The 13,687-nt window shown below is 45.0% G+C and overlaps 1 protein-coding gene across 2 annotated transcripts in view; it reads left to right on the top strand.

Moving 5' to 3' along the window:
- LETM2 (leucine zipper and EF-hand containing transmembrane protein 2) overlaps positions 1-13,687 on the top strand; it is a 73,478-nt gene that overhangs the window by 41,353 nt on the left and 18,438 nt on the right. For both annotated transcript variants that reach the window (XM_029603937.1, XM_029603938.1), the window contains exons 7-8: positions 6,316-6,435; positions 6,752-6,862. In XM_029603937.1, coding sequence (XP_029459797.1) covers positions 6,316-6,435; positions 6,752-6,862 — 231 coding nt within the window. The remainder of the gene's footprint in view (positions 1-6,315; positions 6,436-6,751; positions 6,863-13,687) is intronic.

A 13,687-nucleotide genomic window follows, 5' to 3' on the forward strand; every position in this document is an offset into this window, starting at 1 on the left:
CAATTCAAATATCCAAAATTGCTCATGGCGATTAAGCACTGATTGAACATCTCCTCTTCTCATCTGAAACATATATTGACTCCAGAATAGTCCATTTGAATTCGTTAAATTGATGATTCTTTTCCACACAATGAGATACAACTGGAGCTGTCAACTTGGATGTCTTAATACAACTCTCATGTTCTAACAAACGCATCCGGATTTTTCTCTTTGTTCGGCCCACATAAATTAAATTACATGGGCATTGAAGAACGTAAATCGCACATTTACAATTACAGTTCGTGAATCTATTCAAAAAAATCTTTTGTTTTGAACCCCGGGTGCTGTCATTCCGACCCGACCAATGCTAACTCGCACATCTCACATGCGCCACAGGGGGAATTCTCTTTGATCGGCTCAGAGCTTTCTTGAGGTTTAGATCTTAAGCATGCTCTCATGATTTTATCACAGAGATTTCTGGCAAAACATGGAGGCATACTCAATCTTTCATGTAGAGACAGCATAACCCCAATGTCTTTGTAAAATCCCAATTATCTCTTTAACCTGATTAATGTAGTGTAAAACACAAGTTAACCCCTCATTTCCATGTTCAGCTTTATATCCCAAAAGGAGAGCTCTATTAGCGAATAATGCTCTCTTGTAGGCTTTTTTTTTTTTTTTAACAACAGTCTGCGGATATCCTCTCTCCAAAAAATGAGACGACATTTCTGATTGTATCTTAAACTCGGACAACGTAGAACATATCCTCATCAAAGATAGCTTACCTATTAGCCAATTTCTATCTTAACTTCCTTGGATGGCAACTAGAGTACTGTAAAATCTGATTCCGGTCTGTATCTTTTCAGTATAATCTTAACAGCCCTTCTCCGTCTCTACAATGGTTATATCAAGAAATGCTAAAGAGTATGGATGATATTGCAAAATAAATTTTAAATGGGCGCTTTATTAATCCATGATACAAAATTCTGTAACTCTTCACATGATCCTAACCAAATAAAAAAAGATGTATGTTGTTAAACCACGATGAAGGATACAGCACTTTTTCCTCAAAATGGGCCACAAAAAGGTTAGCTGTATCTGGGGCTACTTTTGGCCCCCATCGCAACCCCCCTTGATTTGCAGATAACCTCAATCATGAAAAAATTGTGAAATAGCACCAGCTCTCAGCTCTAATAGAGCTCTCTCCTTCAACAGGACCAAATGGCAGCAAGGTTGACCCTGGTCATTCCCAGCCACATCTATACATGCAAGGCCTTCGGTGGGGCCTACAAAACCAATGGGATTATCTATGCCAGCTGCTATCCCACCAGATCTTGGTGGACACCCCCCCCCCCCCCCCTCCAGGGATGAGGGCATCCTTTTGGTAGTAGATAAATCCAAAAGTGCTAGAGATGGGTCTCTTGCTTTGTATCCCACTGCGTCCGGTGACTCTGTCTGACACCTCCACCCAGGGATGGGGGGATTACATTAGTGTGGCATGGAACCAAGGTTAGAGGTCACCAGGGGAGAGACATCTGCAGATCAATCACCTAGAACTGTAAGCCATCTGCTATGCTCTAAGTGCTTTCTCTCTCACCTTTTTGTCAAAAAAAAAATCTTGATCTAGACAGGCAACAAAGTGGCCATGTTCTACATGAACAAGCAAAGGGGGTACAGGCTTGTAGACCCTCTGCCAGGAGACCTCCGGATCTGGTCATGAGTAGGGCAGCACAAGGCAACATACCTTCCGGGAATCTACAATACATTGGCGGACCGCCTCGGCAGAGTGTTCCTTGGATCAGAGGATCGTGAACAAATTGTTCAGTCATTGGGTGAAGCCAGTGATCGACCTGTTCTCAGAAGACAACAGAAAGGCCTACAGTTCAGCTCCTGACACTTTTATGCTAGACTGGAGCATCTGTCTACTTGATTGCGTACCTGCCGTTTTCTCTCATTGCCAACATGGTCCAGAAGGCCCTTCAGGAAAGGACATGGACAATCTTCATAGCACCAGCCTGGTCTCGGCAAGTGTGGTATCCATATCTTGTCCATCTGTCAATTCAGGCTTTTGTTCCATTGGGAGCCTCTCCAACTCTCATCAGACAGGAGGACAGCAAGCTCTGTCATCTGAATTTGCTATCACTGGCCCTTATAGCTTGGATATTGAATATGCAGTAGTCTCCTTCTTACTCCTTTGCAAGGAGATGGAGGATGTGTTGATTTCCACCAGGAATCCTTCAACCAGAAAATCTTAGTTTCAAATGGTGTAGAACCAACCAGTTGGATCCCTTCTTCTATGGCTCAGTTGATTTGTTTCCATATCTATTCTTCTTGTCCTCAAACCTAGGCATCACTTTAAAGTTCATTTCAGCACCATTGCTGCATATCACCAGCAAGTGAAAGGGACTCTGATCTCTCTGCACCCTTTGGTATCAAAATTCATGAAAGGACTGTGGCGTTCCAAGCTTCTGGTTAATAAATCTCGCCAATGCCTTGAGACCTCAATATTGTCTTAACTCAATTCATGAAACCAGCTTTTGAACCTCTGTAGCCAGTGGATTTGAAGCTTTTCACCTGGAAAGTGGTATTTCCTGTGGCCTTCACTTCAGCGTGAAGAGTTGACAGACTACAGGCTCTGGTTTCATATTTATAATATATTCAGTTTTTTCATAATAGGGTGGTTCTAAAAGTGGTATCGCATGCCACATTAAATCAAGCTATTGTGCTACCAACATGTCTTTCAAGACTACATATGCACAAAGTAGAATGGGCTCTTCACTCCTTGTTTAGACTGTAAGAGAGCCCTGGCATATTATCTCAAGAGGGCTCAGCCTCACAGTCAAGCTTCTCAACTGTGTCCTTCAATTCCAATACATTGGGAAGGGCCGTTGCCAACAAACTGTCTAATTGGCTAGCAGACTGTATTGCCTACTGTTAAGCACTGTATGGATTGCAGATTCCAGACTCTGTCAAGGCTCATCAAGTAAGAGCCGTGGCAACTTTAGTGGCTCGTTTTGAGGGCCACTTCACATCCCACTACTATCCGGACAGTATGTCCCAAGGAGCCAGTAACCTTGGACAAGCAGTTGTGCACAACCTGCTCATCCAGTGGTAACCTTCCACTGCAGCCCTCTGCTTTGGATTCCCCACATGTTACGGCTAATTCATGCCTGTTTTTCAAAGGAGAAATTGTTTGCTTACCTGTGCACAGGGTTTTCCGTAGACCGTAGCATGAACTAGCCGCACTTAATTCCCGTTGACTACCTCGATAAAGCTTAAGCTCTGGAAGAGACTGAGGGGCTCACAAGGCAGCATGCATGCACAGGAACTCTTGCTCATGCTCCCTGTCAGTGCCTTTGGATGACGTTACCCACATGTTATGGCTAATTCATTCTGCTGTCTACAGAGAACCCTGTTTACAGGTAAGCACATTTTCTTTCAAGTAATTAGGTGTATTTGGAGGGTGCTGAAAGTTGGTGTCTGTTGGTGTTTGCTCATAGTGAACAATACCTGTAGGGACATTTTTAGATTGATTCAATTTTATATAAAAACAAAACATAGAAAAGCATACCATAATTAAAAACAAAAGATGGGTGAGGCTGGAGAACATCAGAAGGGAAAGGGGGGGTTGGGTGAGGGTAGGTATATGTGGGTGTGCTCGGCTAAGGGATGGGGGTGTTAGCTGGGGTTTAAGGGTATATGCGGCTGAGGTGTGTGTGTGTGTGTGTGTGTGTGTCTGAGAGGCTGAGCAGGTCCCTCTTCACTCATTTCATTCTCCTCCTGGGGCGCCTCCTCTTGGTCAGCAGAGCTTCAGTTCTTTGCTGGTCCTGCTCCATTAACATCAGTCGGCCGCTGCTTCCATGTCCTTTCTGCTTGCAGTGGCCTGATGATGTCTTCAGGGCCCCACCAGTTAAGCCTCTTTTCAAGCTTTTTCAGTTAGAACTGAAATCCCTGGTTTCTCCATTGGGGGTGTTTTTATTGGTATTTTTCAATTGTAATTGAAAATCAGAAGCCCCATTTATAATTAAGGTGTCTGATTTTAGGTTTTAACCGATTAAACCCTAATAAAACATCTCCAATGTGAAAAAGATAAAATAGGTGTTTGTTCGATACACATTTAAAAACCCACCATTTCCCCCTAAGAACATAACATGCCTTTCTGGGTCAGACCTCTCCTTTGCAACCCTGAATCCTCTGCTTTGGTTTTGTTCCCTTTCCATGCTAACGAGTCCTCAGCTGCATAAATGTATGTTTGAAATTCAACCAGAAAAGGCATCCAACAGTAGTACCTGCACTGTGAAAATGCTGATAAACACAGATTTATTTTTTTTTTTGGTACCCACAAAGAGCCTCTAAATTAACTGGAAAGTAGCCACCTAAATAAAGAATTTATAAACAACTAAAATCTGAAGCCCTAATTATAATCCTGCAGAAGCCTGCGCTTCACCAACTCTAAACATCATGTTTTGTGTTAGCCCAGTTATTGGTAAAGCACAAACATCTGACTCTGCGCTTCTGCTGTCTAAAATTATGGCACATAAAAGAAAGAAAGCCAAGTGCAGTAAGATGTATTTCTTTAGCATCGGAATGATTTGTGATGTTAGATCCACCTCAGGGACTGTGTATACATGAAGTTTATTTATTTATTTATTTATTTAAAACATTTATATACCGGTATTAGTATGCAAACATCATACCGGTTTAAGTTGCCACAGAAGTCTCTTTGGATGGTGGATAGGGAACTTGTTTTTCTTTTTTTTTTTTCATGGGAGACTATGTTTTTGTGATGCAATGTGAACCAGAAAGCATGTTAAGAGCATAAAAACATGAGATATGCCATCAAGGGTCCATCAAGCCCAGTAATCTGTCTCCAACAGTGGCCAATCCAAGTCACAAGTACCTGGCAAGTACCCAAATATTAAATAAATCCCTTGATTCTAATGCCGGTAACAATCAGTGGCTATTCTGTTGATTAATAGCAGTTTATGGACTTCTCCTCCAGGAACTTATCAAACCCTTTTTTAAACCCAGCTACACTAGCTGCCTTAACCAAATCCTCTGGCAACGAATTCCAGAGCTTAATTGTGCATTGAGTGAGAATGTTCTCAGATTTGTTTTAAATGTGCTACTTGCTAACTTCAAAGTGCCCCCCTAGTTCTTGTATTTTCCAAAAGGGTAAATAACTGTTTCATGTTTACCTGTGCAAGTCCTTTCATTATTTTTTTTACACCTCTATCATATCCTCCCTCAGCTATCTCTTCTCTGAGCTGAACAGCCTTAACTTCTTTAGCCTTTCCTCATAGGGGATCCATTCAATGCCTTTTATCATTTGGGTTGCCCTTCTCTGTACTTTCTCCAGTGCAACTATATCTTTTTTTAAGATGTGGCTACCAGAATTGCATATAGTATTCAAGGGGCAGTCTAACCATTGAGTGATACTGAGGCGTTATGACATTCTCATTTTATTTGTCATTCTCTTCCTAATAATTCCTAACATTCTGTTTGCTTTTTTGACTGCCACAGCACACTTAAGCCAACAATTTCAATGTAATATCAACTATGATGCCCAGATCTTTTTTTTTCTGGGTAATAACTTCTAATATGGAACCTAACATCGTGTAGCAAGGGTTATTTTTCCCTATATGCATCACCTTGCACTTGTGCACATTAAATTTCATCTGCTATATGGTTGCCTGATCTTCCAGCCTCACAAGGTCCTCTTGCAATTTATCACAATCCACTTGTGATTTAACTACTCTGAATAATTTTGTATCATCTGCAAATGTGATCACACCTCCCATTCCTCTTTCCAGATCATTAATAAATATATTAAAAAGCACCGGTCCAAGTACAGATCCCTGAGGCACTCCACTGTTTTTCGTTTTCCACTGTGAAAACTGACCATTTAATTCTACTGTTTCCTGTCTTTTAGCCAGTTTGTAATCCACGAAAGGACATCACCACCTATCTCATGACTTTTTAGTTTTCTTAGAAACCTCTCGTGTGGGACTTTGTCAAACACTTTCTGAAAATCCTAATACGCTACATCTACCGGTTCACCTTTATCCACATGTTTATTAAACCCTTCAAAAAAATATAGCAGCTTTGTGAGGCAAGGCTTCCCTTGGGTTGAGTTAATATTGATTAATGTGCACTAATCTTCTGCTAACTTGTGTGCTGTCAAAAGTGGGGAAACTATATTGTAAGAAAATAGTGTGTGTGATTTCTAGTTGTCCCACTGTCCTGTTTGCAGCTTAATTCTATATCAGAACACTGTCAGGAGCAGGTAAGTGTCGGATGCAGCTGTATCTGTTACCTTTAACTTTGTTTTGGTAGATGATTTCCAAGGAGGGTGTTGATGGTTTGAGCGTGTCAGAGCTTCAGGCTGCTAGCAGAACCAGAGGGATGAGATCTTTGGGCCTAACGGAAGAACAACTGAAACAGCAAATCGCTCAGGTAAGGATATAAGGGTTACATGAATGTGGATATAATACCCGAAACCATTTTAAGCTTGATCCAGACACAATTGGACCGTGTAACCTGGCATGCTTGCCTATGGTTGGGGCTGCCTGCCCAACAGAAATGTCTTCTTTTTTTATGTCCTTTGGTGAATAAGTGAGACATTGGATGCACAAGAACTCACATACACCATTATCTTAGAGTGTTGCAGCCTGCATAGAATCTAGCTTTTCTGCAGAACTGATATAGCCACTAGAACTCAGCATTACAACAGTTTTAAGTGCTCCTTTTTCCCCGTTCTATTATGTAATAGTGGATAGACCTGCATCTGAAAGAAAATGTTCCTCCGTCCCTTCTGCTGCTTTCTCGTGCCATGTATTTAACAGATGTGAAGCCAAAGCCCATTCAGATACCAACTATTGAGGTGAGATGCTCAATCTTTTTGTTTTTTGTTTTTTAAATACTGTTTTATTTTATGGGGGTCTTCTCAGAAATCGCATTTTCTGAGAGGCAGTAAGACCGCAGAAAACCAGTGACTCTTGGAAATGTTTCTGAAGCTCTATTGCAATGTGGCTTGAAAACTGGCTATGTGGAAATGCTGCCAGTAGTATTTATCCATCCCAAAGAGATAAATCCTTCCCTCCACCCAGCATGTTAAGAAGCTTTATACCATCTTTGTGACCTCGTAGAATCGACTAATTGGCAAAGAACTCTTGCTATAGAAACAGCTTTTCTCGGGCTTCAGAGTTTCCATGGCCTGCGTAACCTAAAGGTAGGTATAGGATTGCAGGGGAGGGGCTGGTCCCTAAGCCAGCTAGAAACGGCCTGGGCCTGTACTCTGTGTATGTGACAGCAGCTTCACCCAACTGGTAAAATTGGCTTTAACTGAAAGGAGGCACCCTGGACAGAAGGCATCTGCGGCATCTGCTGAGGGCATGTTTCAAAGCCATTTCCCTGGTCCTTTTAAACACTTTCCTTCCTTGTGTTGCTAGACAGCCAGATAAATTTTGATCCAAATTTAGATAACCAGATAGATTCAGTTCTTGACATTTTATTAGAATAATGAATAACATAGGAAATGACTGCAGAAAAAGATCAAGTTTTCCATTCTGTCTGCTCAGAAAGTAGTTTTTATTTTTTTAAGGTAGGAACTGGCGCTCCATGCAAATTACCCCTGTGCCTTCTATTAAGGGTAGTTTCCTGCACGTACCCGGATCAGTCCAAACTCCAGGGTTCGTTTCCCCCAGCCAGCAGATGGAGACAGAGAAAAACTTCGCTGACACTGTATCATAAACCCCAGTGCCCCCTGCAGTTCCTCAGTATTTCTCTGTCTCCAACAGATGGCAGAGGGTGTGGATCCTGCAGTTCCGCAGTTTTTTCCGTGTTTTTCAGCAATTTTTTCCTTCTCCATGCAGATTACCCCTTTTCTTTGTTTCCATCCTTTTAGCCACTAGGTATCCGGAGTGTTTATCCCATGTCCATTTGAATTTCACTACCTCTTCTGGGAGGGTATTCCATGCATCCACCACTTTTTCCATGAAGAAATGTTTCCTGACGTTGTTTGTCTGTCCCCTTGTAGTTTCACATCAGGACACCTCTTCACAGCTTTCCTTACATTGGAAAAGGTTTAATTCTTGTGCATCATTTATACCTTTCAGGTATTTTAAAAGTTTATATTCTTTCTCTCCTATCCCTCCTTTCCTTCATGGTGTACATATTTAGGTCCTTCAGCCTTATAAGTTGTCTGGGGCAGACCCAACACCATTTTGGTAGCTTTTCTCTGGACCGCCTCCATCCTGTCTCTATCCTTTTTGAGATGCAGTCTCTAGAACTGAACACAGTACTCCAGGTGAGGTCTAACTGAAGAGCTGAACAAAGACATTGCCATGTTTGTTTGCTGTTGATTGATTATGCCTCTCTGTGCACATAGCAACCCTCTGGCCTTAGCCACTCCCTTGTCGCATTGTTTCACTGCCTTCAGATCCTCAGACACTGTCACTCCAAGGTCTCTTTCCCCCTCCAGTCACATAGAGCTCCTTTGTATTTCTGCTCCCCAAATGCATGATTGGCTACATTTCTTGGCATTGAATCCCAGCTGCCAAACCTTTGACCACTCCTCAAGTTTTCTTAGATAGCTTCTCATTTCTCCTTCAGTTTTATCCACTCTGTTGCAGGTTTTAATATCAACCACAAAAACCCTTCTGCTATCTCACTCACAAAGATATTGAACAGAATCAGCCTCAGAACTGATCTTTCAGGCACTCCCCTTTTCACTCTTCTCTCTTTAAAGTAAGTTCCGTTTACCACCACTCACTGTCATCTCTCAGTCAGTGCATCCGTTCCACCACCTTGGGACCCACTCCCAGGCTTTTCATTTTGTTCATGAGCCTCCTATTTGGGACAGAATTAAAAGCTTTGCTGAAATCTAGGTACTTCACATCAAATTAGCTCATCCTTGATCTAATTCTTTAGTTATTCAATCAAAAAAAAAATCATTGCAATGCAATGGATTCAAGAATAATTGTAGAGCTTTGGAATTGTCACAGCTGTAACGAGTTTCTCTGGAGTACTTTAGTTGAATTTGAATTGAATATAGCAGGTAAAAAGCAATGCTTTCCTCTGGGTTTATGATAAGAGACGCTGCTAGCTTAGCCAAGAGCTTTTTTCAAATCTGCAGAAATCCTTACCGAGGAACAATTGTCCCAGGATGCTTGGGTTTGAAGCATCAATTGAGAAGGAAATGCAAAAACAAGAAGAGTCCACTGAGGAGATTCAAGTCAGTCATAATGCACTTCTAATCTGGCTGAGCAAAGGTTACATGCCCTGAGGAGAAACTAAATAAAAAATATATAACCACAGGATACAGGGTGGCAGTACAGTAAGAGAAAACATGTATAGAGAATATATAGGGTAAGCCCTTGCTGAAAAGTACCCTCCGCTGCTGGCTAAGTATGTGAGCAGGCTTCTGTACTGTGTGCAACCTTAGCTAGGGGTCTGTTTAGTTCAGAGAAGGAAAAACGGCACCTGGGTATTTAGTTTTCAAATATTTGCACCACTGTTTAAACCCGAATTGGCTGTCTCGCAAACAGCAAGCGTGAAGAGCACATGCCATTTGTACGCTTGTGCTTTATGCTGGCTCATTTTTAAAGAGAAACTATCTGGGTGGTATTCCTTTGAAAATTAGCTACAAAGTGCACACATTAAAAATATGCTTGTACTTTGCAACTCTGCTAAAAAAAATTTCCCGTGTAAAGGTCAGAGTGGTTGTCATGATGGTAGAGTCCTTGGAAAAGAACCTTGCTGCGTTTAGCAAACAGAATAAATTATGTTTGTTTATGTAATAAATTTGATATTCCTATTTTTATTTTTTTTGACACTATTATACAAAGCATATTGGGGTAGATTTTAAAAGGTGCGTGCACACATGGATGTGCCTATTTTATAACATGCGCGTGCAGGTGGTGCGTGCAGGGTGGGGGTGTGTGTCTAATTTTGTAAAAGTATATGTGGCGACGAAATCAGGCCTCCAATTTAGGAGTGGACTGAGAGCAAACTTCCCTAACCCCCTACCTAAAGCCCCTCCCTCTTCCCCTCTCCTCCTCGCCCCCTAAACCTTACCTTTTTATTTTTTTTCTTTGTTTTTCAATTTACTTCAGCTCCTAGATGGCCCGCATGCGTTTTGCCGGGACAGCGGCCATTAGCTGTGACGGCCTTTGTCCTGCCCCGCCCCTCCCTGCCCAGAACACACCACCAGCCCGCCTCCTTTTCAGGGCTAGGTAACTATGCGTGTATTGTCCCTTACACTCATGGCAGGGCCCTTTTGAAAATGCGTGCAGTGCACACAGGGCCCAACCACATACATAAGTGACAATATTTGTGCTCGTGGCCGATTATTTTTTAAATACAGACAAAACATTCCTGTTGTATTTAAAACTGTCTATTTCCTAGCGTGTAGCAGATGGACTCATGACCAATGGGTATAGTGTGCTCCTGATAGCGGAGACAGAGTCAGATTTCAATCTGACATCAGCACTACATATACCCGTGCAGGTAGCTCTGCTCTTCAGTATTTCTCCATCTCCTTAGCAGTTCGGGACCATACAGATGCTTGCACAGCGTTAGAAAATCCAAACCAAAGAAGAAAATTCCAAAATACAGAAGAAATAATCTTACCTCTACAGAGGAGCCCCACTCTCCTGTGGTGATACCTAAGGGTCCGGGCTAGACCCCGATCCGGTGCGAGGGTCCTCCTACGTGGAGACCCTCCAGGGGGGCTGCCATCTTGCCCGTATGGTCGCCGGCGCCATTTCGCCCCCTTGATCGCTGTATTGTCTGAACAACTGAACTGTGTGCATAGCAGCAAGCCGGGTGCACAAACTACTTGTGCACACAGTGGTGCGTGCATATCTGGGCTGTGCGCACAGCGACACGCACAATGGTGCCGGGAGCACAAATAGGCCCATGCGCACAGCAGCACGCACATCTGCCGACTTGCACGCACATCTTTTGAATCTCGCGCGACAGTGTTGGTGCACCCGGAGCGCACAACTAAGCCTCCCCGGCATGCGCATATACGCGCACAGACAAGTTTTGAACGACTTCATGCACACAAATCATGGCACCGCCGGCCAAGGGACAAGCCCTCTGCCCAGCCTGCCACCTGAGAGCTGCGCAATACGAAGTGGCTACTACCCTGTGCCTACAGTGCGAGGTGGCTCTGGGGGGAACCGGGACAAGGCCCTCCTCTGCCAGTAGAGGAATCCGGCTCCACCAACGAAAATACCCCGGACCTCTCTATCCCCAGCTCGGCCCCTCCTCAGTCAGGCCCCTCGGGGGATGCCGCTGGGTTCAATATAGACCCAGGAGCCTTTTCCAGGGTGGAATTCTACAGCCACATGCTCCACTAGAGGACCAAATTCCAGGCCCCTCTCGGCCTCCCCGAGACGTGCCTCCTCAGGACAAAAGCCTCCCCTTAGGGGACACGGACTCCTCGGAGGAAGAGCCAGACTCCCTGGAGGAAGGGGAAATCCCTCCGGGACCGAACCATGATGTGTTTCTTCTCCGAAGACAAGCTCTCAGACCCTCCTGTCTCTGAGCCTGAAGACGCTGGCCATCCCAAGCACAAGCACTGCAGCAGAGCCAAAGACTAACCCTGTTTTGGTCGGGTTCCGTCAGACTTCACACCAATTCCCAATTCTGCAATTCTGCAGGCTGTACAACAACCGATTGACCTGGAATGGAATACTCTGGAGGCCAGATTCAAAGAAGGGTGGGCCCTAGAAGCCCTATACCCCCTGGAACCCTCAGCCAAAGAACTCCTGGGATTCCCCAAAGTGGACGCCATGGTCTGCGCTGTCTCAAAGTGCACTACCATTCTAGTCAAAGGAGGAGCAGCACTCAAGGATGCCCAAGACAGACGTCAGGAATCCATCCTTAAACAGTCATTTGACGTTTCAGCTATGTCACTGCAGATTGCTGCCTGCTGTGCCGTGGTGACATGCGCCTGTTTGTCACTTGCCAGGAACGACACCACACCTGTTGAAACGCTAGAACCAGCAATATCCTTCCTCATGGATGCGACCTCCGACCTGGTGCGCACCTCAGCCAGGGGAGTCTCATCCATTGCGGCAGCCAGAAGGCAACTCTGGCTCCGAAGCTGGTCAACAGACGCAACTTCCATGACAAAACTCACAAGAATGCCCTTTAAAGGAGTCCTCTTGTTTGGAAGCGATCTGGAGAAGTTAGCCGACAAATGGGGCGAATCCCCAGTACCGCTGTTACCGGAGGACAAGAACAAAAGAAGCCAACGCCCCTCTCCCCGAACATCTAAGGGCAGAGGATCACAGCGTTTTAGACCGTACAAAAATACATCTCAAGCACCTCACCCCGCAGGCAGGGGCCAGTCCTTTCGGAACAAACACAAGAAGAGGGGAGCTGGCTCAGGCCCAGGCCCCAGCCGCACCCCACAATGAGAATCAACAGACCCATCCACAGGAAGAAGCCATAGGGGGCAGGCTTGCCCTATTCAGTCAAAGATGGGTCGCGATAACATCGGACAACTGGGTCTTAACCATCATTCGAGAGGGATACTATCTGGACTCCCACAGCATCCCTCCAGACAAATTTGTGAAATTACCGTGCCACTCCCTCTCCAAGAGGACAGCGGTGGGAACCACACTGACAAAATTACTCTCCCTAAAGGCAATAATACCAGTGCCCACTCACCAACAAAATACTGGACACTATTCCATCTATTTTATCGTGCCCAAGAAAGAGGGTACGTTCTGGCCTATCCTGGACCTCAAGTCCGTCAATCGCTACCTGAGGGTACCATGCTCCCGCATGGAAACCCTACGCTCGGTCATAAGGATGGTACAGCCGGGAGAATTTTCTGATCTCTCTGGATCTGTCAGAAGCCTATCTCCACATCCCGGTCCATCGCGATCATCAGCGCTTCCTACGCTGCCCGATCCTGGACCATCACTACCAGTTCCGGGCGCTACCCTTCGGGCTAGCTACAGCCCTCGGATGTTCACCAAAATCATGGTGGTAGTGGCGGCGACACGGAGGAAAGAAGGAATACTCGTACATCTGTATCTGGACGATTGCCTGATCGGGGCAAAATCTCCAGAGGAAAGTCATCAGATGACCACCAGAGTCAAGAATCTACTGCAGAATCTCAGGTGGGTCGTCAACACAACCAAGAGCTGCCTGCAGCCCTCCCAATCACTAGAATTCCTGGGAGTCCGGTTCGACACCAAACAAGACAAGGTCGTTCTTCCCCCTACAAGGAGAAGTAAACTGATGAACCATTTGCGAAAACAGCTGAGATGCTCTCGCCCCAAGGTGTGGGATTACCTTCAAGTCCTCGGCCTCATGATATCAACCCTGGACGTTGTCCCATGGGCAAGAGCCCACATGCGACCGCTACAATGTTCCCTGCTGTCATAATGGAACCCGATGTTCCAGGACTACACCGTTCGCCTCCAGCTACCGGCGGAGGCGCGGACCCAGCTCCAATGGTGGCTACAAGAAGACCATCTGAGCAAGGGAGTAAGGCTATTCCCCACCGACCTGGGTCTTGCTCACCACGGATGCAAGCCTACGAGGGTGGGGAGCCCACTGCCAGGAACTGATGGCCCAGGGGCAATGGGACAAGTAAGAGTCGGGATGGAACATCAACAGACTAGAAGCACGGGCAGTCAAAGTAGCCTGCCTGCGATTCAGTCTTGGACTCCGGGACGAATCT

This window comes from Rhinatrema bivittatum, chromosome 5, assembly GCF_901001135.1.
Source record: "Rhinatrema bivittatum chromosome 5, aRhiBiv1.1, whole genome shotgun sequence".
Classification (NCBI taxonomy): Eukaryota; Metazoa; Chordata; class Amphibia; order Gymnophiona; family Rhinatrematidae; genus Rhinatrema; species Rhinatrema bivittatum.